Genomic DNA, 24,205 nt, shown 5'->3' on the forward strand with positions numbered 1-24,205 from the left:
GGTTAATTGTTATTGTAGTTTGGTCAGGACGTGGCAGAGGGTATTTGTTTTATGTGGTTAGGGGTGGTGTTTTCTAAAAAGGGCATTTGATTTAAGTATTCCGGGGTTTTTGGGCACTGTTTGATTTTCATGTATTCTATGTTGAGTCTAGTGTGTCTGTTTCTATGTTTGGGTTCATTGGGGTTGGGACTCTCAATTGAAGGCAGGTGTTGTCTATTTGCCTTTGATTGAGAGTCCCATATATGAGGGTGTGTTTGTCTTTTGTGGGAGATTGATTTTGCACTGCGTTTTTGGATAGCCTGCAAAACTGTTGCACTGTCGTTGTTTATTGTTTTTGTATAGTGTTCACGTTAGCGATTAATTAAATTCAAAGATGAACATGACATCCGCTGCATATTGGTCTACTTTGTCAGATGAGGACTTTTCTATTTCTTCAGAAGACGAAGACAGTTGTGACATGAGTCCAATACGGGCCTGAATTTGAAGCCCAAACCCCTTCCATGCCCGCAACATTCAGGCCCTGCCCTACACGATTGCTTCTGCCAAAATTAAATAGCTGCTGGTCTCGCTCTCTCCCCAGCTCACAGCGCTGCCCCCTGCTCCCTACGCTCTGCGTGTGCGAGTATCCATAGACGGGTGGAATGTTTACTTACAAAAATTATGTGCGCTCATCGAACTGTCAGGAAACAGATGGGGTTGGTTTACAATCATAGGATTATTGACAAGTAATTTTGTCTCCAAATGTGTATTGTTTATTGTTTATAAATACATTTGAACAGTAAGCACTTCTTGGCTCTCATTACTGTTGTTGGTTAGCTAGCTAGCAAATTTGAGCATAGACGTGACATAACTCAAAACAACCCTACAAGGTGAAAAAAGGCGGTGAAAAATCTCATATGATAAATAAAAAAAACTTACTGCATTTCTACACAATTTAAAAACTCAAAATTCTATTTGGAGAACAGCAAAAACAATCATGGCCCCTCTGATGTCAAAAACTACAAATCGATATCCCTTCTTTCTTTTCTTTCCAAAACACTTGAGTAATGTCTCTGACCAACTCTCTCGTTATCTCTCTCAGAACGATCCTCTTGACCCTAACCAGTCAGGCTTCAAGGCAGCTCACTCAACTGAGACCGCTCTCCTCTGTGTCACAGAGGCTCTCCACTCTGCCAAAGCTAACTCTCTCTCCTCTGTTCTCATCCTCCTAGATCAATCCACTGCCTTTGACACTGTGAACCATCAGATCCTCTTCTCCACCCTCTCAGGGTTTGGCGTATCAGGCTCCACACACTCCTGGATTGCATCCTACCTAGCAGGTCGCTCCTACCAGGTGGAGTGGAGAGGATCTGTGTCTGGACCACGTCCTCTCACTTCTGGTGTTCCCCCAGGGCTTGGTTCTAGGCCCTCTCCTCTTTTCTTTCTACACCAAGTCGCTCAGCTCTGTCATATCCTCACATGGTCTCCCTATCATTGTTATGCGGGTGACACTCAACTACTCCCCCCCCCATTCTCTGCAAACATCAAAGCAGTGACTCACTCCTGCAGGTTCATGCTCTACAACATTTCCTCACACAGAAAGGGGTGCAGGTTCTAATCCAGGCACTTGTCATCTCCCGTCTAGACTATTACAACTCTCTGTTGGCTGGCCTTCCCACTTGTGCCATCAAACCCCTGCAACTTGTCCAGACTTGTCCCCAGTCCAGTTAGACGCAGCCCGCCTAGTGTTCAACCTTCCTAAATTCTCCCATGTCACCCCGCTCCTCTGCACACTCTACTACTTCCAGTCAAAGCTCAAATCATCTTCAAGACCCTGATGCTTGCCTATGGAGCATCTCTGTACCCCACACATACAAAGGTCCCTTAGTCGATCACGGAATTTCAAACACAGATTCAAACTCAAAGACCAGGGAGGTTTTCAATGTCTTGCAAAGAAGGGCACCTATTGGTAGATGGGTAAAAAGTAATCCCTTTTAGCATGGTGAAGTTATGAATTACATTTGATGGTGTAGCAATATACCCCGTCACTACAAAGAAACAGGTGTCCTTCCTATCTCAGTTCGCAGAGAGGAAGGAAACCGCTCAGGGATTTCACCATGAGGCCAATGGCGACTATAAAACAGTTACAGAGTTTAATGGCTATGATAGGAGAACTGAGGATGGATCAACAACATGGGAGGGCAGCTCCGCTCAGCCCGGTCAGCTCTTCTCTGTCCTGGTACCCCAATGTTGGAACAAGCTTCCCCCAAAAGTCAGGACAGCGGAGTCCCTGCCCATATTTCAAAAACATCTGAAACCCTACGTCTTTGAAGAGTATCTTATATAACTCTCATGGCGCCCCCTTTTCTTTTCACACTAGAACTGACTTTGCTGATCAATAATTTGTTGAGGGAAAATGTACTTGATACAGTTGTGATGTGTTGTTGTCTCACCTAATGTGTCTCACCTAAATACACTAATTGTGTGTACTACAAAAACAAACAACCCACCGTTTTCACATATGTTGACGTCGGGGTCGTGCTGGAGATGATGAATATGAGGTTGAAATTATGACATTTTCCTTTAAACCTTTGCTTACAGCTTCCATTGTGGGTTTGATCCTCAAATCAGGCAGTTTTTTCACTTTCGGTTTTGTTTCTGTTTTGTCGTTCTGTTTTAAAGGTAAATTCAACGATATGACATAGATGCACAAAGTAAACAGCATAGTGGGTCAATTTCAGCAACAACTAAGAGCTTTAAAGTGTGAGGCTAAACATCTCTGCTGTTTTGGTCCTGTTGCTACCACGCTGTAACAGCGTGAAGCGAACCAATACACATGCGCAGATGTTACGTGACTATGTGAGAGAAAAGTCTTTAACCTCACACAAGTTAATGCATCAACTTTATCCTCAAGTTTATTGCGTCCTACAGGCGAATGAGCCCGATATCTTCATCTCGCATTTCGGCAAGCCAGTCTCACATTTTAAGGCGTTATCAAATCAAAGTTTATTTGTTGCGTTCACAGCATACAATAGATGTAAAACAGTCCAGCGAAATGATTAGTTACAAGCTCCTTCTCAACAATACAGTGTTCAATAAAAGTAAGAAAATAGAAAATCCAGAATAGGATCTTAAAGAGTACAGAATCAATCCTAGGTCAGATATCTAAAAATAAAAACGACTTTACAACAAATCGAAGAATAAAAACACATGAGAAGTAAAACACATGACGATGTATGTTAATTAAATACAAGATCAGTACCATTATCTTAGCAATATGCAGGAATACAGTGGTAGTCAGGGTAAAGACAGTGCCTTATGAAAGTATTCACACTCCATGACTTTTTGCACATTTTGTTGTTACAGCCTGAATAAAAAATGTATTCAATTTATATTATGTGTCACTGGCTTACACACAATACCCCATAATGTCAAAGTGGAATTATGTTTTTTGTTAAATTAAAAATGGAAAGCTAAACATGTCTTGAGTCAATGAGTAGTCAACCCCTTTGTTATGGCAAGCTTAAATAAGTTAAGGTGTAAAAATGTGCTTAAGTCACAAAACAAGTTGCATGGACTCGATCTGAGTGCAATAATAGTGTTTACATTATTTTTTTATGACTACCTCATCTCTGTACCCCACACATACAAAGGTCCCTTAGTCGATCACGGAATTTCAAACACAGATTCAAACTCAAAGACCAGGGAGGTTTTCAATGCCTTGCAAAGAAGGGCACCTATTGGTAGATGGGTAAAAAATAATCCCTTTTAGCATGGTGAAGTTATTAATTACATTTGATGGTGTAGCAATATACCCCGTCACTACAAAGATACAGGTGTCCTTCCTATCTCAGTTCGCAGAGAGGAAGGAAACCGCTCAGGGATTTCACCATGAGGCCAATGGTGACTATAAAACAGTTACAGAGTTTAATGGCTATGATAGGAGAACTGAGGATGGACTAACAACATTGTAGTTACGCCACAACAATAACCTAAATGAAAAGAAGGAAGCCTGTGCAGAATAATAATATTCCAAAACATGCATCATGTTTGCAATAAGGCACTGAAGTAAAACTACAGAAATTTGGCAAAGAAATTAACTTAATGTCCTGAATCTAAAGTGTTATGTTTGGGCAAATCCAACACAACACATCACTGAGTACCACTCTTCCTATTTTCAAGCATACTGGTACCTGCATCACGTTATGGGTATGCTTGTAATCAACAAGGTCTAGGGAGTTTTTTTAGGATAAAAAGAAACGGAATGGAGCGAAGCACAGGAAAAGTAGTAGAGGAAAGCCTGGTTCAGTTTGCTTTCCAACAGACACTGGGAGACAATTTCACCTTTCAGCAGGACAATAACCTAAAACACAAGGCCGAATATACTCTGGAGTTGCTTTCCAAGACAACAATGAATGGTCCTGATTGGCCTAGTTACAGATTTGACTTAAATCAGTTTGAAAATCTATGCCTGTCTAGCAATGATCAACAACCAATTTGACAGAGCTTGAAGAATTTTTAAAAGAATAATGTAAAAATAGTGTACAATCCAGGTGTGTAAAGATCTTAGAGACTTACCCAGAAAGTAGGTTGAGTACTTATGTAATCAAGATATATTAGTGTTTTATTTTTATGAATTTTTTTTTACAAATGTTACACGACACAGTATTTTGTGTAGATTGTTGACAAAAAATGAAAATAAATAATAATTATCCAACAACATTTTAAATAAGTAAAGGGATGTGAATACTTTCTGAAGGCACCGATGTACATGTAGGCTGGGGCAGCAGTAAAATGACTGGGCAGCAGGAGAAATAAAATATATAATAATAATAGTAGCAGCAGCGTATATAGGTGAATGTGTGTGGCGTCAATGTGTGTGTGCGTGTTTATGTGTGTGAGTGTGCAGAAATTAGCAGGACATATAATTGTTAATTGGACTGAGTGTTTTAGCCATCTTTGGTCTTTTCACCAGTGGTTAATGCGTTTGACCAAGGACTTGGGCATGTCCTTCGTCGACAATTTTGACGCCTTCTGGAATAGGCCTGGCTACGTTGTGGAAGACGGAATTCACCTGGGTGAAAATGGCTCCCGGCTGTTGTCATCAAACATTGGAAAGGTTGTTTGTCAAATAAATTTATATGAGGACAATATTAGCATTACATGTAAGTCAGTTTTTACCATCTCCTCTTTGGTCACTGTGAGAGTTCCACATGTTGGTGCTAACCGGAGAAATGTCATTGCTATTCCTACTTTCTTTTCTTTTCCTAATATGTATAATCCAATGATTGAGTATCCTGTTGTTCTGAAATCTCAAAGTATTGAAACTCCGTATGATTTTAAATGCAGAAAAGGTTTGACTTTTTTACATCTTAATATTCGTAGTTTATTACCTACAATTGATCATGTCAACATTTGGGCCTCAGGCAGAGACTGATATTTTTATAGTATCTGAGACCTGGTTAACTGATAAAACCCTGGACTCTAATGTTGTTATGAATGGTTACACTGGGTTTCAGGCTGACAGGAAAGGCAAAGGTGGTGGTGTCGCTATTTAAACAAGGAATATTCTTTCTGTGTCTCTGTTAAAGGCTACTTCCAGTCCTAAACTATTTGAATTGTTGGTTTTAAGTCTTCAGTTGTGTTCATATGCAAGAAGAACAGTTATAGGAATCTATTGCCCACCTTCCGCCAAGAAATGTGCACTAAACGAACTCACTGATTTAATTGCCATTTTTATTACCCCAGACGTGTTGATACCTGGAGATTTTAATCTTGCACAGGGAAGGCAGGATGCTGATTGTCAAAATTATTTTTGTACTAATCTAAATTTGACCCAGCTGATTACAAAGCCCACTCGTCCAAACTTAAAGGACCCTACAAAATCGACTTTGATTGACCTCATATTTACAAATACTCCAAAGAAATATGCTGGGAGTTGGGTATTTGCTTTGGATATTAGTGTCCAATGTCCCATTGCATGTGTCAGGGACATACGAATGCCTCGATCCAAACCTCGTTTTATCAACATGAGAAATGTTAAACATTTCAATGAACAGGCCTTTTTTGTGACATTTATTTTGATGACTTTGATTGTAACACATCTATAAATCAAATCAAATTGTATTTGTCAAAAGAAATGCTTGTGCATCTAGTTCCGACCATGCAGTAATATCTAACAAGTAATCTAACAATTTCACAACAAGTGTAAAGGAATGAAAAAGAATATTACATAAAGATTAATGAATGAGCGATGGCCGAACGGCATACAGTGGGGGAAAAAAGTATTTGATCCCCTGCTGATTTTGTGCGTTTGCCCACTTACAAAGAAATGATCAGTCTATCATTTTAATGGTAGGTTTATTTGAACAGTGAGAGAAAGAATAACAACAAAAAATCCAGAAAAACGCATATCGAAAATGTTATAAAATGATTTGCATTTTAATGAGGGAAATAAGTATTTGACCCCTCTGCAAAACATGACTTAGTACTTGGTGGCAAAACCCTTGTTGGCAATCACAGAGGTCAGACGTTTCTTGTAGTTGGCTACCAGGTTTGCACACATCTCAGGAGGGATTTTGTCCCACTCCTTTTGCAGATCTTCTCCAAGTCATTAAGGTTTCGAGGCTGACGTTTTGCAACTCGAACCTTCAGCTCCCTCCACAGATTTTCTATGGGATTAAGGTCTGGAGACTGGCTAGGCCACTCCAGGACCTTAATGTGCTTCTTCTTGAGAAACTCCTTTGTTGCCTTGGCCGTGTGTTTTGGGTCATTGTCATGCTGGAATACCCATCCACGACCCATTTCCAATGCCCTGGCTGAGGGAAGGAGGTTCTCACCCAAGATTTGACGGTACATGGCCCCGTCAAATGATGCAGTGAAGTTGTCCTGTCCCCTTAGCAGAAAAACACCCCCAAAGCATAATGTTTCCACCTCCATGTTTGACGGTGGAGATGGTGTTCTTGGGGTCATAGGCAGCATTCCTCCTCCTCCAAACACGGCGAGTTGACTTGATGCCAAAGAAGTCCATTTTGGTCTCATCTGACCACAACACTTTCACCAGTTGTCCTCTGAATCATTCAGATGTTCATTGGCAAACTTCATACGGGCATGTATATGTATTCTTGAGCAGGGGGACCTTGTGGGCGCTGCAGGATTTCAGTCCTTCACGGCGTAGCTGCCTTGAGATCATTGACAAGATCCTCCCGTGTAGTTATGGGCTGATTCCTCACCGTTCTCATGATCATTGCAACTCCACGAGGTGAGATCTTGCATGGTGCCCCAGGCCGAGGGATATTGACAGTTCTTTTGTGTTTCTTCTATTTGCGAATAATCGCACCAGATGTTGTCACCTTCTCACCAAACTGCTTGGCGATGGTCTTGTAGCCAATTCCAGCCTTGTGTAGGTCTACAATCTTGTCCCTGACATCCTTGGAGAGCTCTTTGGTCTTGGCCATGGTGGAGAGTTTGGAATCTGATTGATTGCTTCTGTGGACAGGTGTCTTTTATACAGGTAACAAACTGAGATTAGGAGCACTCCCTTTAACCTCTATGGGCAAGCGTCCCACCCCTGGTACACCCAATCAACAACAGGTGAAATATCAAGACCGCCAAATTTGAAAACAATTAAATGTCATAATTCAAATTTCTCAAACATACAACTATCTTACACCCTTTGAAAGATAAACATCTCCTTAATCTAACCACGTTGTCCGATTTCAAAAAGGCTTTACGGCAAAAGCATAAAGTTAGATTATGTTAGGAGAGTACATTGACAATAGCTGTGTGTAATGTTTTGTCAATTCAAAGACCGGCGTCACCAAAATCAGAAAACCAGCTAAAATGATGTACTAACCTTTGACAATCTCCATCAGATGACACTCCTAGGACATTATGTTAGACAATGCATGCATTTTTTGTTCTATCAAGTTCATATTTATATCCAAAAACAGCGTTTTACTATGGCGTTGATGTTGAGGAAATCGTTTCCCTCCAATAACCGCCAGTCAAGCAGCACAACAAATTAAATAATTACTATTCGAAAACATTGGTAAAATATTATATTGTCATTCAAAGAATTATAGATTTACATCTCTTGAACGCAACCGGATTGCCAGATTTAAAAATAACCTTACTGGGAAATCACACTTTGCAATAATCTGAGCACTGCGCCCAAAAAAATACGCTTTGCGATACAGACTAACCGCCATGTTGGAGAGATCTAAAATCGAAAATACTATGTAAATAATCCATTACCTTTGATTCTCTTCATCAGATGTCACTTCCAGGAATCCCAGGTCCATAACAAATGTAGTTTTGTTCGAAAAAGCTCATAATTTATGTCCAAAAAGCTCCGTGTTGTTAGCACATGATCTATGCCAGCCGGACTTCTCGTCATGAACGAGGGGAAAAAAAATATTTATGTTCGTTCAAACATGTCAAACGTTGTATAGCATAAATCATTAGTGCCTTTTTTAACCAGAACATGAATAATATTCAAGGCGGACGTTTGCATTCTCTTTTAAAACGTTTTGGAACGAGAGTACCCAACATGAACTCGCGCGCAAAAGTCTAATCGGCCATCACCGTTCCAAGGCTCTTGTTCGTTCAGTTCTCACAGTATAAGACTCAAAACACTTTCTAAAGACTGGTGACATCTAGTGGAAGCCATAGGAAGTTCTCAACAATTAATAAGCCCCTGTGTGTTTCAATGGCATAGGCTTAAAGGTAATTCAACACATCAGGTATCCACTTCCTGTCAGAATTTGTCTCAGGGTTTTGACTGCCATATGAGTTCTGTTATACTTACAGACACCATTCAAACAGTTTTAGAAAATTCAGAGTGTTTTCTATCCAAACCTGAACAATAATATGCATATTCTAGCTTCTTAGTTGGTGTAGGAGGCAGTTAAAAATGGGCACATATTTTTTTCAAAATTCTCAATACTGCCCCCTAGCCCCAACAGGTTGAGTGTGCTCCTAATCTCAGCTCGTTACCTGTATAAAAGACACCTGAGATCCAGAAATCTTTCTGATTGAGAGGGGGTCAAATACTTATTTCCCTCGTTAAAATGCAAATCAATTTATAACATTTTTGACATGCGTTTTTCTGGATTTTTTTGTTGTTATTCTGTCTCTCACTGTTGAAATAAACCTACCGTTAAAATTATAGACAGATCATTTCTTTGTCAGTGGGCAAATGTACAAAATCAGCAGGGGATCAAATACTTTTTTCCCCCACTGTAGGCAAGATGCAGTAGATGGTATAGAGTACAGTATATACATATGAGATGAGTAATGTAGGGTATGTAAACATTATATAAAGTGGCATTGTTTAAAGTGGCTAGTGCTACATTTATTACATACATTTTTCATTATTAAAGTGGCTAGAGATGAGTCAGTATGTTGGCAGCAGCCACTCAAAGTTAGTGATGGCTGTTTAACAGTCTGATGGCCTTGAGATAGAAGCTGTTTTTCAGTCTCTCAGTCCCCGCTTTGATGCACCTGTACTGACCTCGCCTTCTGGATGATAGCGGGGTGAACAGGCAGTGGCTCGGGTGGTTGTTGTCCTTGATGATCTTTTTGGCCTTCCTGTGATATCGGGTGGTGTTGGTGTCCTGGAGGGCAGGTAGTTTGCCCCCGGTGATGCGTTGTGCAGACCTCACTACCCTATGGAGAGCCTTACGGTTGTGGGCGGAGCAGTTGCCATACCAGGCGGTGACAAGCCTCCTGAGGTTGAAGAAGCACTGCTGCGCCTTCTTCACCACGCTGTCTGTGTGGGTGGACCATTTCAGTTTGTCCGTGATGTGTACGCCGAGGAACTTAAAACTTTCCACCTTTTCCACTACTGTCCCGTCGATGTGGATAGGGGGCTGCTCCCAGGGGTGAAAATCTGATATCAACTTTGGAGGGGACAATTACATGACATTTTCTCAAGAGAAATTCCTGAGGGGGACACCAAAAGTAGTGCTGTAACACATAGCCTACATTGTAATATGGTAAATGTATATTGAGGAACCAAAGAAATAAGGTGTTTGCCCGTACTCCTAACTACCGGTACCCAAAACTACACAACTAATCACAACAGCAATACCATTGCCTTTAACAAATCTTAGTTCAGTCACCAGTTTAAGTTGAGAGTGGGGGTATCCATGGAATTTTCCAATTATGTTCCTATTTTACAAGTCAAAAAAATGGAGAACCTTTCATAATGTTGCCAAAAAAAACCTCAACAAACTTACCTGAGACTCCCTGTCTCTGCCAGTCTGTCCCTGCATAGCTGTCCCCAACTCTGCTGTCTGTGTGCCATCTGTTGCCTGCTCTGCCTAATGACATCATTGTGAAACATTTCCATTAGAATTTCATTTCTTTCTTATGAACATTTTATCAACTAGTCTTTGAGATATTAGGCTACGAGGGTTCTTACTTTGCGTTTTGGTGTACTGAAAAATACTCTGATGTCCGTCTTTTATTTTTCTGCCATTTTTCTACCTGACTGGCTGGCTGGCTACACACACACACACAGTGTGTAGGTTATTTACAGTAGGAGATGGGCTTCTATCATCTTCTATCATTCTATTTGGGCTTCGATCTAAAAGGTAGCTAGCAAATGTGAAACGGATTAAAATGACAAGAGTTGACAGCTGTATGAGTTCACCATTTACACAACATATGCTGCAACCTTTTGTAATTTTAATAGTTTGTTTCATATTGGCTGGCTTCCAACAATAGCTGAATTTGCAAAGCTAGCGAGCACCAATTCAGTTTCAGTGGTGTTTGCTATAATCTTTGCTACCCGGGTTAAATAAAGGTGAAATAAAATAAATAAATAAAAGTTCCCTTGCGACAATTTAGCTTTTGCAATGAGACCATTAAATATATTTAAGACAATGGTAGAAGAGAGTGTAGTTCTGTTCAGTTTGGACTTCAGTTTATCGCTAACCTTATCACAGGGACTTTGAAGCACTAACTGACATCATCTGCATGCTGATCTTGGAATAAATTGACGATAGCAAAGATTCCATCTTTGACGACGCTACATAAATGGAATAGGTACTAGCTAGCTTAATAGTTAATATTTGTGCTCTAGCTCTGCATATTCAGCTAGTGTGTGTGCGCGATTGACTGGATTAACCTTACGTCAGTTACGTTCATTGAGTGCCTTTCAGACAGTAGACACGACCCCTCTGTTACCTTGCCAACTAAGGAACTGGCAGTGGATCAAACCATTGTGAAGCAAAGGGTGGGGGGGTCGTGAAAGCACAATTGCTTTCATTGCGTATTATTAATATTATTTAAATTACATAGTTATGTTTCAGTGATATATTGGGGGGAAAAATCATATTTTTCCCAGGATGGGGGGGGTCGTGTCCCCCCCGTCCCCCCCGGGATTTCCGCCCCTGGCTGCTCCCTCTGCTGTTTCCTGAAGTCCACGATCATCTCCTTTGTTTTGTTGACATTGAGTGTGAGGTTATTTTCCTGACACCACACTCCGAGGGCCCTCACCACCTCCCCGTAAACCGTCACGTTGTCGTTGGTAATAAAGCCTACCACTGTAGTGTTGTCTGCAAACTTGATGATTGAGTTGGAGGCCTGCATGGCCACGCAGTCATGGGTGAACAGGGAGTACAGGAGAGGGCTGAGAACGCACCCTTATGGGGCCCCAGTGTTGAGGATCAGCGGGGTGGAGATGTTGTTTCCTACCCTCACCACCTGGGGAAGTCCAGGACCCAGTTGTACTATGGTGTTAAATGCTGAGCTGTAGTCGATGAACAGCATTCTTACATAGGTGTTCCCCTTGTCCAGATGGGTTAGGGCAGTGTGCAGTGTGATTGCGGTTGCGTCGTCTGTGGATCTATTGGGGCGGTAAGCAAATTGGAGTGGGTCTAGGGTGTCAGGTAGGGTGGAGGTGATACGGTCCTTGACTAGTCTCTCAAAGCACTTCATGATGACGGAAGTGAGTGCTACGGGGTGATAGTCATTTAGCTCAGTTACCTTAGCTTTCTTGGGAACAGGAACAATGGTGGCCCTCTTGAAGCATGTGGGAACAGCAGACTGGGATAAGGATTGATTGAATATGTCCGTAAACACACCAGCCAGCTGGTCTGCGCATGCTCTGAGGATGCAGCTGGGGATGTCGTCTGGGCCGGCAGCCTTACGAGGGTTAACACGTTTAAATGTTTTACTCACGTTAGCTGCAGTGAAGGAGAGGCCGCAGGTTTTGGTAGCGGGCCGTGTCAGTGGCACTGTATTGTCCTCAAAGCGAGCAAAGAAGTTGTTTAGTTTGTCTGGGAGCAAGACATCGTGGTCCACGACGGGGATGGTTTTCCTTTTGTAGTCCGTGATTGACTGTAGACTCTGCCACATACCTCTCGTGTCTGAGCCAGAGTTGGCTCTGAACCACTTCTAAAATGTTTTCAATTGTATTGTAGGTAAACATGATCCCTTAAAAAATTGAGAATTAAAAATCGGTCTTGCCCTTGGTTCAGTCCAGAGCTATCTGAAGTCATACACAACAGAGATGCTGCCTGGGCCAAAGCTAGATTCACAGACTCGGGCCCAGACTGGCAGTCTTTTAGGCGGTTGAGAAATGTGTGTGTAAAACTAGTTAAAAAAGCTAAATCTGATTATTATGTTAATACAATATCTGAATGTACAGGAAACCCAGCAAACTTTTGGAAAGCTGTTAAATCACTGAAGGGTTGTAATCTCATCTTTTCTCCCCCAATAAATTGATATCATTAATGCATTTACAGTAATCACCATTTTATCTCTGCAGGCTTTATATTTGAATGTATTTCAAAGCCAGCTCTTTAAAAGAGTAGTTTGGATGTAGATGGTGAAAATCTATTGAATGATACTGAAAATGCTTGTCAGGAGTTTTCTTTTCGGAAATTCCCTGATAAAGAAGTCCTGGATACTTTGTTAACGTTAGACAAAAACAATCCACAAAGGCTGATCATTTGGATCCTGGTCTGCTTAAGTGTGCAGCACCCCTTATTGCTGGCTCAGTAGCCTACATTTTTAATTTAACATTGTTATCAGGAAGTACTCCAAAAGCTTGGAAATCCGCATATGTGCTGCCACTCCATAAGGGTGGGGATACAAATGATCTTGACAGCTATTGCCCCATTTCAAGACTACCTTCTTTAGCTAAAATTCTTGAATCCTTGGTTAATGTACAACTTTGTTCCTTTTTATCTGATAATTGCATTCTTAATATAAACTAATCAGGGTTTAGGCCTGGGCATAGTACTACCACAGCAACCACGCTAGTTGTTAATGATCTCGTTAATACCTTGGATGCTAAAAAGAGCTGTGCTGCCTTGTTTATTGATCTGTCAAAGGCGTTCAACACTATTGATCATTCTGTTTTGCTGAAGAAATGATCAAGAGTAGGCCTGGATACAGGGGCGGAAATCCCGGGGGGGACGGGGGACACACGACCCCCCCATCCTTGGAAAAATATGATTTGTCCCCCCCAATATATCACTGAAACATAACTATGTAATTTAAATAATATCAATAATACGCAATGAAAGCAATTGTGCTGATTATAGACACTTAATAGCGCGTTTTTAAGTTTCAAAAGATTGCGACCCCCCTACCCTTTGCCTCACAATGTTTTGATCCACTGCCAGTTCCTTAGTTGGCAAGGTAACAGAGGGGTCGTATCTACTGTCTGAAAGGCACTCAATGAACGTAACTGAAGTGAGGTTAATCCAGTCAATCGCGCACACACACTAGCTGAATATGCAGAGCTAGCGCGCAAATATTAACTAGTAAGCTAGCTAGTACCTATTCCATTTATGTGGCCTCGTCAAAGATGGAATCTTTGCTATCGTCAATTTATTCCAAGATCAGCATGCAGATGATGTCAGTTAGTGCTTCAAAGTCCCTGCGATAAGGTAAGCGATAAACTGAAGTCCAAACTGAACAGAACTACACTCTCTTCTACCATTGTCTTAAATATATTTAATGGTCTCGTTGCAAAAGCTAAATTGTCGCAAGGGAACTTTTATTTATTTATTTTATTTCACCTTTATTTAACCCGGGTAGCAAAGATTATAGCAAACACCACTGAAACGGAATTGGTGCTCGCTAGCTTTGCAAATTCAGCTATTGTTGGAAGCCAGCCAATATGAAACAAACTATTAAAATTACAAAAGGTTGCAGCATATGTTGTGTAAATGGTGAACTCATACAGCTGTCAACTCTTGTCATTTTAATCTGTTTCACATTTGCTAGCTACCTTTTAGATCGAAGCCCAAATAGAATGATAAAAGATAAGATGATAGAAGCCCATCTCCTACTGTAAATAATCTACACACTGTGTGTGTGTGTAGCCAGCCAGCCAGCCGGGTAGAAAAATGGCAGAAAAATAAAAGACGGACATCAGAGTATTTTTCAGTACACCAAAACGCAAAGTAAGAACCCTAGTAGCCTAATATCTCAAAGACTAGTTGATAAAATGTTCATAAGAAAGAAATGAAATTCTAATGGAAATGTTTCACAATGATGTCATTAGGCAGAGCAGGCAACAGATGGCACACAGACAGCAGAGTTGGGGACAGATATGCAGGGACAGACTGGCAGAGACAGGGAGTCTCAGGTAAGTTTGTTGAGTCTTTGTTTGGCAACATTATGAAAGGTTCTCCATTTTTTTGACTTGTAAAATAGGAACATAATTGGAAAATGCCATGGATACCCCCACTCTCAACTTAAACTGGTGACTGAACTAAGATTTGTTAAAGGCAATGGTATTGCTGTTGTGATTAGTTGTGTAGTTTTGGGTACCGGTAGTTAGGAGTACGGGCAAACACCTTATTTCTTTGGTTCCTCAATATACATTTACCATATTACAATGTAGGCTATGTGTTACAGCACTACTTTTGGTGTCCCCCACAGGAATTGCTCTTGAGCAAATTTTATGTAATTGTCCCCTCCAAAGTTGATATCAGATTTTCGCCCCTGCCTGGATATACAGCCTGTTTATGGTTTCAGAATTATTTTAGCGACAGAACTCAGGCCATCTTGATAGATGGGGTTAAATCAGAATTTCTTGAAATTCAAAAAGGTGTTCCTAACGGTCCATTATTGTTCACTTTGTATATTAATGACATAGCAAACACTGTTAATTCTTGTAGCATTCATTTCTATGCCAATTACACAGTTTTGTATTCCTGTGCCACCTCAGTGCAGCAGGCCATTCATGAACTTCTGCATGACTTTGATTCAATTCAGAAATCACTTACAGATCTTAAATTAGTGTTGAATACAAGTAAAACCAAGCTCATGCTGTTCTCTAGGTCACAAAATGTTGACCCTGAGGACCTGCATATTTCAGCTATAAATGGAGCCAAAATTGAGCTTGTTTCTCAATATATGTACCTGGGTGTCTGGATGGATTACATGTTATCCTTCGTAAAGCATATAAAAAATCTGACTAAGCTAAGATCCAAGATTGTTTTTTTATATAGAAATAAATCATTCCTTAGTATTAAAAATAGGAGAAAGATTGTTCAAGCAATGCTTCTCCCTGTTTTGGATTTTGGTGATATTGTTAACATGCATGTGGCAACCTCTGTTTTGAAACCCTTGGACGCAGTCTACCATTCCGCAATACGTTTTATCACAGGGGACAATTTTAGGACTCGTCATTGTAGTCTCTATAAAAATGTGGGATGGACCTCTCTGTCTGTAAGAATAGAGCTGCATTCTCTTTTATTTATTTACAAAGTAATCTTACAGAAACTCCCTCTATATGTAACTTCATTAATTAAGATAAGAATAATAATTTACCAAAACCGTTCACAGGAATGGATAACACTAGAGATCCCTTCAGTCTCCACAGAAAATTCTGCGTTTAGTTTTTTTGCCCCTAATTTGTGGAACAATATGCAGAGTTCACTGCAGCTAGATGTACTGGCGCCACTCAGGCAGTTTAAATTATTGATTGAGGACCTCTATGTAGTTGAATGTGATTGGTTTTATTAAATGTTTATTTTTGTTAATTGTTTGCTGAATTACATTGTTTTATACACATGTGTATGTTTTAATATTCTGTTTTTATTGTAATGTGTACAGGGCTCTCTTGTAAAATAGATTTTTAATCTCAATGTGACCCTGTTTAAATAAAGGTTAAATAAAAAACAATAAAAGTGCATGGACGGTTGGATACACAACAGATGAGAGACAACTGCAAAGGATCGACGGGCAAGGTGAGTAAACGTTAGCTTACCTACCGTACCAATAGAGGGGAATCCCTCTAAGCCACATCCAACTCTTCCTGGACAGAGAGGAGCTACTCACTGAAGAGCAGGAGGACATCTCCATGGGATTGGGAGTGGCAATAGGGGTCCATTTCCTTTTTAACATTGAGTATGCAGCATCGGGGAGAAGCACTATGCTATGCATTCAGAAATGTGTTGTGGCAATTGATGAGAGAGTTAAATTACAAACAAATGTTGAATGGCAAACTTTTTGCTGTAGAGGAGACCAGAGCACAAAGTAACACGAGGTCAGTTGTATCAGCCAAATTACTAAAATTAGAAACCACTTATAAAGGTGTTATTTGATGTGCTAATGCTTTGTTAGTTTCTCTACATGATTGACCTGTGAAATACTCTCGTAAACATATCATTTGCATCAGTAAGATGGGGTCTTTGGTTGGTATAGTTGATGACAATAATTACTATTGCATTTTTAGTATAGGCTCCTATCTTGTTGTCGATACACATCAAATATGAACGTTCGTCAACGGTTGACATTGTACTTTATTTATTGATTGCATGTTTGGTTTTCTGTGACTTTCAAAGTCAATAAAATGAATGTGTGACTTTACAAGTGTGCTAATCAATTTTGTTATTATTATTGTTAATAGTACGATTGTTATTATTATTATTATTATTATTATTGTTATTATTACTAATATTCATAATATAATAAATGGGACATGGAAGATTCCTCAGGGAAAAGGTTCCTGGAAGCACCTTTTGGGGTGCAAACTTGATGATAGTGTTGGAGTTATGCGTGGCCACGGAGTCGTGGGTGAACAGGGAGTACAGGAGGGGGCTAAGCACACACTCCTGAGGGGCCCCGTGTTGAGTGTCAGTGTGGCAGAGGTGTTGTTGCCTACCCTCACCACCTGGTGTCAGCCTGTCAGTAAGTCCAGGATCCAGTTGCAGAAGGTGTTCAGTCCCAGGGTCCCGAGCTTGGTGACGAGCTTGGAGGGGACTACAGATAAAGACTCTTAATTCGATCACTCTGTTGTTGCTGAAAATGTTCTTGCATCGCAGAATTTACATATATTAATGAACGCTGAGCTATAGTCAATGAACAGCATTCTCACATAAGAATTCCTCATAGGTATAGGATGTTTGACTGCAGTGATGTTTGCGTCTTTTGGACAAACATCAGTTTTTGCAGTGAAGTCATGAAGTCTTGCACAAAATACTTTAATTACTTTGATGAGGATGAGTGGCATTTGTTATTTCAATTTTCTGCAGGTGATTTTGACCCAGGCGAGTGTGGCATGCTGTGCTGTGATGTAACGTGTGCAAAAAAATACTGCATCTGTATTTGTGCATATATAATATACGTGTGTGAGTATGGGTCAGAATTTGACCCATCAGAGGACCTTAAGACCACTGCACTCTATATTAACTGCATTCCATAATTAACTCTTATTAATGGTTGATGTTCTTTCAATGAATTCCATTTCACTTACCCATTCCTTATAGACAACCTCAGCAACAGACACCTCCTAAAGGATGAATAACTGCCCTGCAGCAGTGTACATTGTGTCCTTGATCATATTTAAATGAAGTTTATTGTATTTTATTATTTTCTCTTAGGGTCCAAAAAGTGAGGAATAAATTGTGAGATGGAATATTTTGTTTGAACATTGCCTGCATACTGTAATACTTACTCTATAAATAATGTGCTTTTAAGGGTTCAAAGCCTAACCGTAAATGAAGAGTGCTGATGTAAAGGCATTGTAAAACAATATCAGAGAACAATACAGAAGGAAATATAATGATCTAGCTAGCGACAGTTAAATAATCGTTAACTTATCTTCCTCATACTGCAGATATCACAGTCATCATAAGATATTTGGTAGCCATGGATACCACACCAATTATGCAGCATGGTCTTTCTGAGAAAACTGTAAACAGAATTTTGATATTGTGTATTAGTTACATTTCTCAAACATAGAGCTCATACTGTGAGTCGGAATATATTCTCTACCAACACTGAATGCAGAGGCGTCATGTCCTTATTTTTTGAGGGAGCACTGATTGCCAAATTCAATGTCTTTGGGTTAATTATGCACTTGATATAGTTTTTCTTATGTATACTGAAATTGTACTTTTGAAAAAGGTCAACGCATCTTCCAAGGGTGAATGGAGGAAGTGAAGAGAACAGCCATGCCTCAATAATAAAAAAATATGTAGTTTTCACAGGACAGAAGTTGTCTTGTGATTTCTCTGTCTGAACACGAATGTGTGTAGAATATCTCTCTTTGATAAAACGTCTTCTTTCAAAACAAATATCTGTCTTTGTAATCAGCTTACCTCTAAAGCTCAGCTTCATAAGCGCATGTCAAAACAAGTTAGCAGACATCTCTCATTTTCATATTCAATACATATTTGATAAAGGCCTATTTTTGAGTACACATATTCCAGTCGCATTAAAGTATTTTCTTAAATCTTATTTGGTTGACCACAGTGAACAGTAAGAAATTGTCTAAGAAAAAAGCCAACTTTTCTTAGCAAAATTATTGGAAAAGAAATGCTTTGAATTGCTCCTTTTTCTTTTAAAGCTCTTCAGTGTTACGCTTATCGCTTAATCGAATGCAAAATACATAACAACCGCAACCTGAACTCTTTCAATACAGGGCTCATTTATCAAAGACAAGTCATTCGATACAAATGGTTCACATTGACGCTCAAACAGCATTAGAACAAAAACAGTTTGGAAAGGAGGATCGGTCAGAGTGAAGGTACTCTACTGTTCATTGAACTGCCTCTTTACAATACTAAAATAAATAATAAACACAGCAATGATCAGGAGAGTGTGCGGAATATCTTTCATTTACTGTATCCAGCACCTCACATTAATATTTTTAGGTAGTTTTACAGGTGCACAAAGAGACAAAAATCCTCCCCAAATTAAAAGGTGCATCATACTTTGTTCTGCACAATATCTTATACAAGTATAAGTATCCCTTTAACCTTTCATTTTAGTTTTTTGTTCCTCATTACATCATCATTATTGGGAGGGGCACATTCACTTCTCCCTATAGTAATTTCCTCCCTGGTCCAAGGAAATGGTTGTGACCCTACTTGTCGTGACCCTACACTGCTTCCTTGTGCCAACTGTTCTGGTGACACTTTACTAAAACCCTGCAGGCATCATGCTTAATAACTTGTTATACGCATGAATGAGTATTTTATAATGTCCTATAATAAAGCTTATAATGTGTTATGTATCTTTATTACTTTCTCACCCAGACCTGTGTCACGTTTGCTCAACCTCTGTGTCACTCACACACACCATCTCTTCGGGAAACGTTGTGAAGTCTTGAATCACTACTTGGGGTGGCATGGGCATCGGCATGGGCACAGGCATAGTCACTTTTGGGCCGTGGACAATGCAATTCTTCTGCATCTCTACGCCAAGGGCGGGAGACGGGACCTCGCCGAGATGCCTCCGATACTGGACGAAACTGCATGTCTTGAGAACAATGGCGATCACATTTTTACCCATCAGTATCCCAGACACCCTGGAGTCCCTATAGAAAACCATGTTCCCACCTCGAATGAAGAGAGTGATAATGTTAATAGTCACCAGGCTGAGAATCGGATAGAGCATCATCTTATGGGGCACGATGTTCACACCTTGCATGCTGATCTCACTCAGCGACACGCACGGCAGCACCAGCAGCAGGATGTAGCAGTAGAAGAACATGAGTCCCTCCACCCATAGGGGGAGCCCTCTCCTCTGAGGCTCCCATAGGTTGGCCTGCACGTCCAGGACGTCGAGCAAGTCCACCACCACCCAGAAGAGTCGACACCGGATCTCCTCCTTCTTCTTCTGCGGCCGCACGTACTCCATGTGGTCGATGGCCACCAACGTGATGTAGACCACGGGCACGCAAATGGACAGAAGCAATGTCAGCGCTTTCCGTGCCACCCCGTCCACGCTGCCGCTGCCAGTCCAACCGTCCAAACTTCTCCCCTTTCCGTCCTCGGCCTTGTAGTTCTGGTAGACGAAGTAGACCTTGATTTCCAGGACAAAGACATAGAAGAACCATAGGATCATGGCGTAGCCACGCTTGGAGGTCCGCACCTCAGAACCCACCCACACAGCCACATAGCGTAGGACAATGAGGAAGCAGATGTCCCCCACGAGGACCATGATGCACACACCGATCTTCCTGGGCCCCTGGTTCTGCTCCACCAAGTAGGCGTCCATCAGCGCCATGCTGCCCATGATCAAGACGGCCGACAAGCACACATGAAGCTTGTTGGCGGGTGGTGGTGGCACCATACTGACCAGGTGGTGAACGTCCAGGAAAAAAGGGAAACCAAGATCCAAGACAAAAGACAAACCAAAGGTCAAACAAAAATGAAGTTCCAAGAAAAAAAGAGTTAAGAAATAAATAATAAAAAATTAATGAAAGTTGTGGGTCAAAGCAAAAACCTTGGTTCAAAGAGGGTTGGGTATTATAATAAATTTGTGGTAACTGTCTCTGTTCATCAGCTCATTTTAGTCCTGTTGGTTGAATCAGGTATATCCTACCATTTGGTTCAGATAGTTGTATTCCCATCAGATGACTGTTTGTACAAAGTCAGGTCCACTTGCATGACCTGCCATCAGTTCCCCCAAAATACCCTCATAAATATGAATAGTTATCCTTCAACCTCTATTCAGTACTCAGCAAGCAGGGAAACAGTCAAGCAGAGTACATTTGAAACTGCATTGCTGCCTAGGGATCCTAATAAAAATCGAAATATAATATTTTTAGCCCTAACTCTATAACTCTACACTCTAAACACAATGCCTCCACGTCATCGATTTGTAGTCCTTTAGTATCTGCAGTAACTGGGAATTGCTCTTTTATTACTTTAATGTTCTTGTAATTCTGTCAGTGGTTGATATCATTTTAGATGTTGGACATTGTAGATAAGTTGCCGCATAAAAAATTCTCCCGGAGCTCTTCCGAGCAGTAACAAAGAGCGCAATGGATTCAGCAATGCACTTACACTTACGTCTCCAGTCATAATCAATCATAATGATTCGCAGCATTATATTTCCGGTTTGATGCCAATGTGGAATTGCCAACCCCAGCACTAATTCCATACAGTGGCATGGAGTGAAAAAACATGATGGATAGGGTTCATTATGTGAGTATTGGATATCCACTGCAACAAATTATAGATTTCGTCTCCATTGTAATCCTCACACGTTCCCAACAATGTGATATTCCCAATATATTGTGTTGACAAAAGGAAACGAACAACTGCGATTCCAACGTTCTCTTTCTGTTGACCCACAAAATCATCCCCCGTACACCCCTTTTGACTCATAGAAGGGAACAGGGACCTGTGTGTGCAACCTCAAAAAGAAAGGACCTAGAAAAGTTTATCTTTGAAGTTGAATCCCTGAAAAACAACAAGCCTCTTGTCCTTTTCAATAACAAGTGCTCTCACTTCAAAGATGCTCTCCCCTAGACGACCGAAAGCTCCTAATGCGGAGATTCAGGTGGAACAATAAAAATAATGTGTCCCTTTGATCAACGATCCGTTCTAGGTGAGTGTCCTAGAATGTCCCACGGAGTGCGGTGAACCATCGAATGCCGGACATGCCCCACTGCCCATTGAGACACACAGCCATCAACGAAAAGCCCTTTTCACTCCTTTCTCATCTTCTTTCCCCGTCCGAAAAGGACTTGCGAATGGCCATCACATTGTCACAGCATTGTCAACTCTCCCAGTTTCAAATGTCCTTTAATGTGAAAATCTCTAAATATTTGCCCTCCTTGCTCCTACTTGAGGTGCTGTTTGTCTGTGCCTTCCCAAACTAGGTCTGATGGAATCTCTTTTCGCCCCTCTCTTGCTTCTCTTCCTTCCCCCACTCGTGTGTGCTCAGCCGTTGGATGTCGAAGAGGCATGCTCAGAAAGCCACAGCTGCAGGAGGAGAGAGAGAGCAAGGGAAGGAGAGACAGGGATGTAAGGGAGCGATGGTGATGGTCATGTATGAGCTGCCTCCTGCCATCAAGTTCTCTTCTCTTTTTTCATCCCTTCTTTTCCACTCCTGGCCCATGCTCTTTAAATCCCTCCGCCCCTCTTCTTCAGAGTGACTGATCCCTGCTGTGAAGTCCACCCAACCCCTCAGATGTTGAGATCCTCCTTTTATCAGGGGAGGGCAAAGACGCTCGGGGGGCGATTCAATGACATACAAATCGCATACACACTTCACTGAGACGAGTAACACACACCCCCACACACACTCCAGTGTAATGAGTGATCCACACGTCCCCAGCGGCTCCGTGTGTGTGTGTGTGTGTGTGTGTGTGTGTGTGTGTGTGTGTGTGTGTGTGTGTGTGTGTGTGTGTGTGTGTGTGTGTGTGTGTGTGTGTGTGTGTGTGTGTGTGTGTGTGTGTGTGTGTGCGTGTGCGCGCGCGCGTGCGTGTGTGTGTGAGAGGAGAAGGGGAAGGCTAAGCCTTGGCTGCTCTTTCAGAACCTTTGCACTGATTTCTTTAAGGGAACACTGAATCACAGTGGTGAGAGACGAGATACTCAGAGCACTTAATATACCACCATCCCTACAAAATGTGGGTGCAATTATACATAATTTATAACAATAGCGATAGGGGAGCATAGAAATAGAATCATCAATAACTTAGAAATAGAATCATGGAACATTAACATGACCATTGACTTAAATGAGGATGCCTGTTCCAGAAATCCTATTTCTATGGCTGATAATTCATGCCGACTCATTAGAAGCCATTACATGAACCTCAACATCACAATCTCTCCTTTTGGACAGACAGGCTATTTCATAATTAATGAAAGACTCCTCTTTTCCAGAATTAACAGAGGGATCGTCAAGCGTAAATAATAAATGGGCGAGAGGGAGGGCTAGCAGTGTGTGAAGGTGCTAGCTGCCTAGCCCTAGTGCTTCGCTAGGATAATTAAGCATGTAATAATAAATGGGCAAGAGGGAGGGCTAGCAGTGTGTGAAGGTGCTAGCTGCCTAGCCCCAGTGCTTCGCTAGACTAATTAAGCATGTAGTAATAAATGGGGAAGGAGAGAGGGAGGGCTAGCGCCACACTAGGTCTTTGAGCCAGTGTGGGGGAGCGTTAGCCCCAGCGCTAGGCTATGCTAGGCTAATAAGGCATGTTTGATCGCTTGGCATAAATCCTAACATCAGACTGTTAAGACACCCCACAGGGGACAGGTTATGTGATGCATTACTCCCAAATATGAGCGCACAGGCGGGGGGCTTGAGCGGGGTTGGAGGGGGATGTCAGTAAAGCCACCGCACCGGCCATCAGTTTATTGGATCGCGTGTCATTGGCTCCAGCCACTTTCCCTGTCGTGAATGCTTGTATTACACTCTCTAAACACCAGTGAAGCAGACAGCCTATCGTCCATACCCACTGTAGTAATGCACTATCTGTATCCGAGTAGAAATGGAAAGTGTTTTCCACCAAGTAGATACATGTGTTAATTGTGCTTTGTAGCCTCTCTCTCTCTGCAGGGAAATCATTTAGTCTCTTTCTGCCTTAACTGTAGTTTCCTTTTTCTAAGAAATACTCCCTGAAACCAGGATTGGTGTTTCACTGAGGTGACCACTTATTTTTCATTAGTATACTCTTAATTGTATCTCTTAAATGTTTTAATGTGTTGTTTAATCTGTCAATTTGAATGTGCCATAACAATAAAATAATTTGAATTACTAATAAAAATAACACTTTGGTTCTATTACATGTTTTGTTATGACTTGTTTGGATATTCTTGTGGTTTTTCTCACTAGCAACATCATCACAGCCGAAACCACTTCAAAATATACAATTATGTACAATCAATCACAATGACTCTGTGAAAGCTTTCAGCAAGAGCTAAAGTGCTTTCTGACTTACAATGTAATTATATTTTAACAGGGAAAATGGGACTAGGGATGTTAGAACATATCAAAAAGGAATAACAGCTTG

The 24,205-nt window shown here is 41.1% G+C and overlaps 1 protein-coding gene across 1 annotated transcript; it reads right to left on the reverse strand.

Moving 5' to 3' along the window:
* Positions 1–18,866: 18,866 nt before the first annotated feature.
* Positions 18,867–22,364, reverse strand: LOC106564810 (transmembrane protein 121-like). The gene has a single exon (XM_014131230.2). The coding sequence runs from the start codon at positions 20,530–20,532 to the stop codon at positions 19,501–19,503; it is 1,032 nt and encodes a 343-aa protein (XP_013986705.1). The 5' UTR covers positions 20,533–22,364; the 3' UTR covers positions 18,867–19,500.
* Positions 22,365–24,205: the final 1,841 nt, after the last annotated feature.

This window comes from Salmo salar, chromosome ssa12, assembly GCF_905237065.1.
Source record: "Salmo salar chromosome ssa12, Ssal_v3.1, whole genome shotgun sequence".
Taxonomy (NCBI): domain Eukaryota; kingdom Metazoa; phylum Chordata; class Actinopteri; order Salmoniformes; family Salmonidae; genus Salmo; species Salmo salar.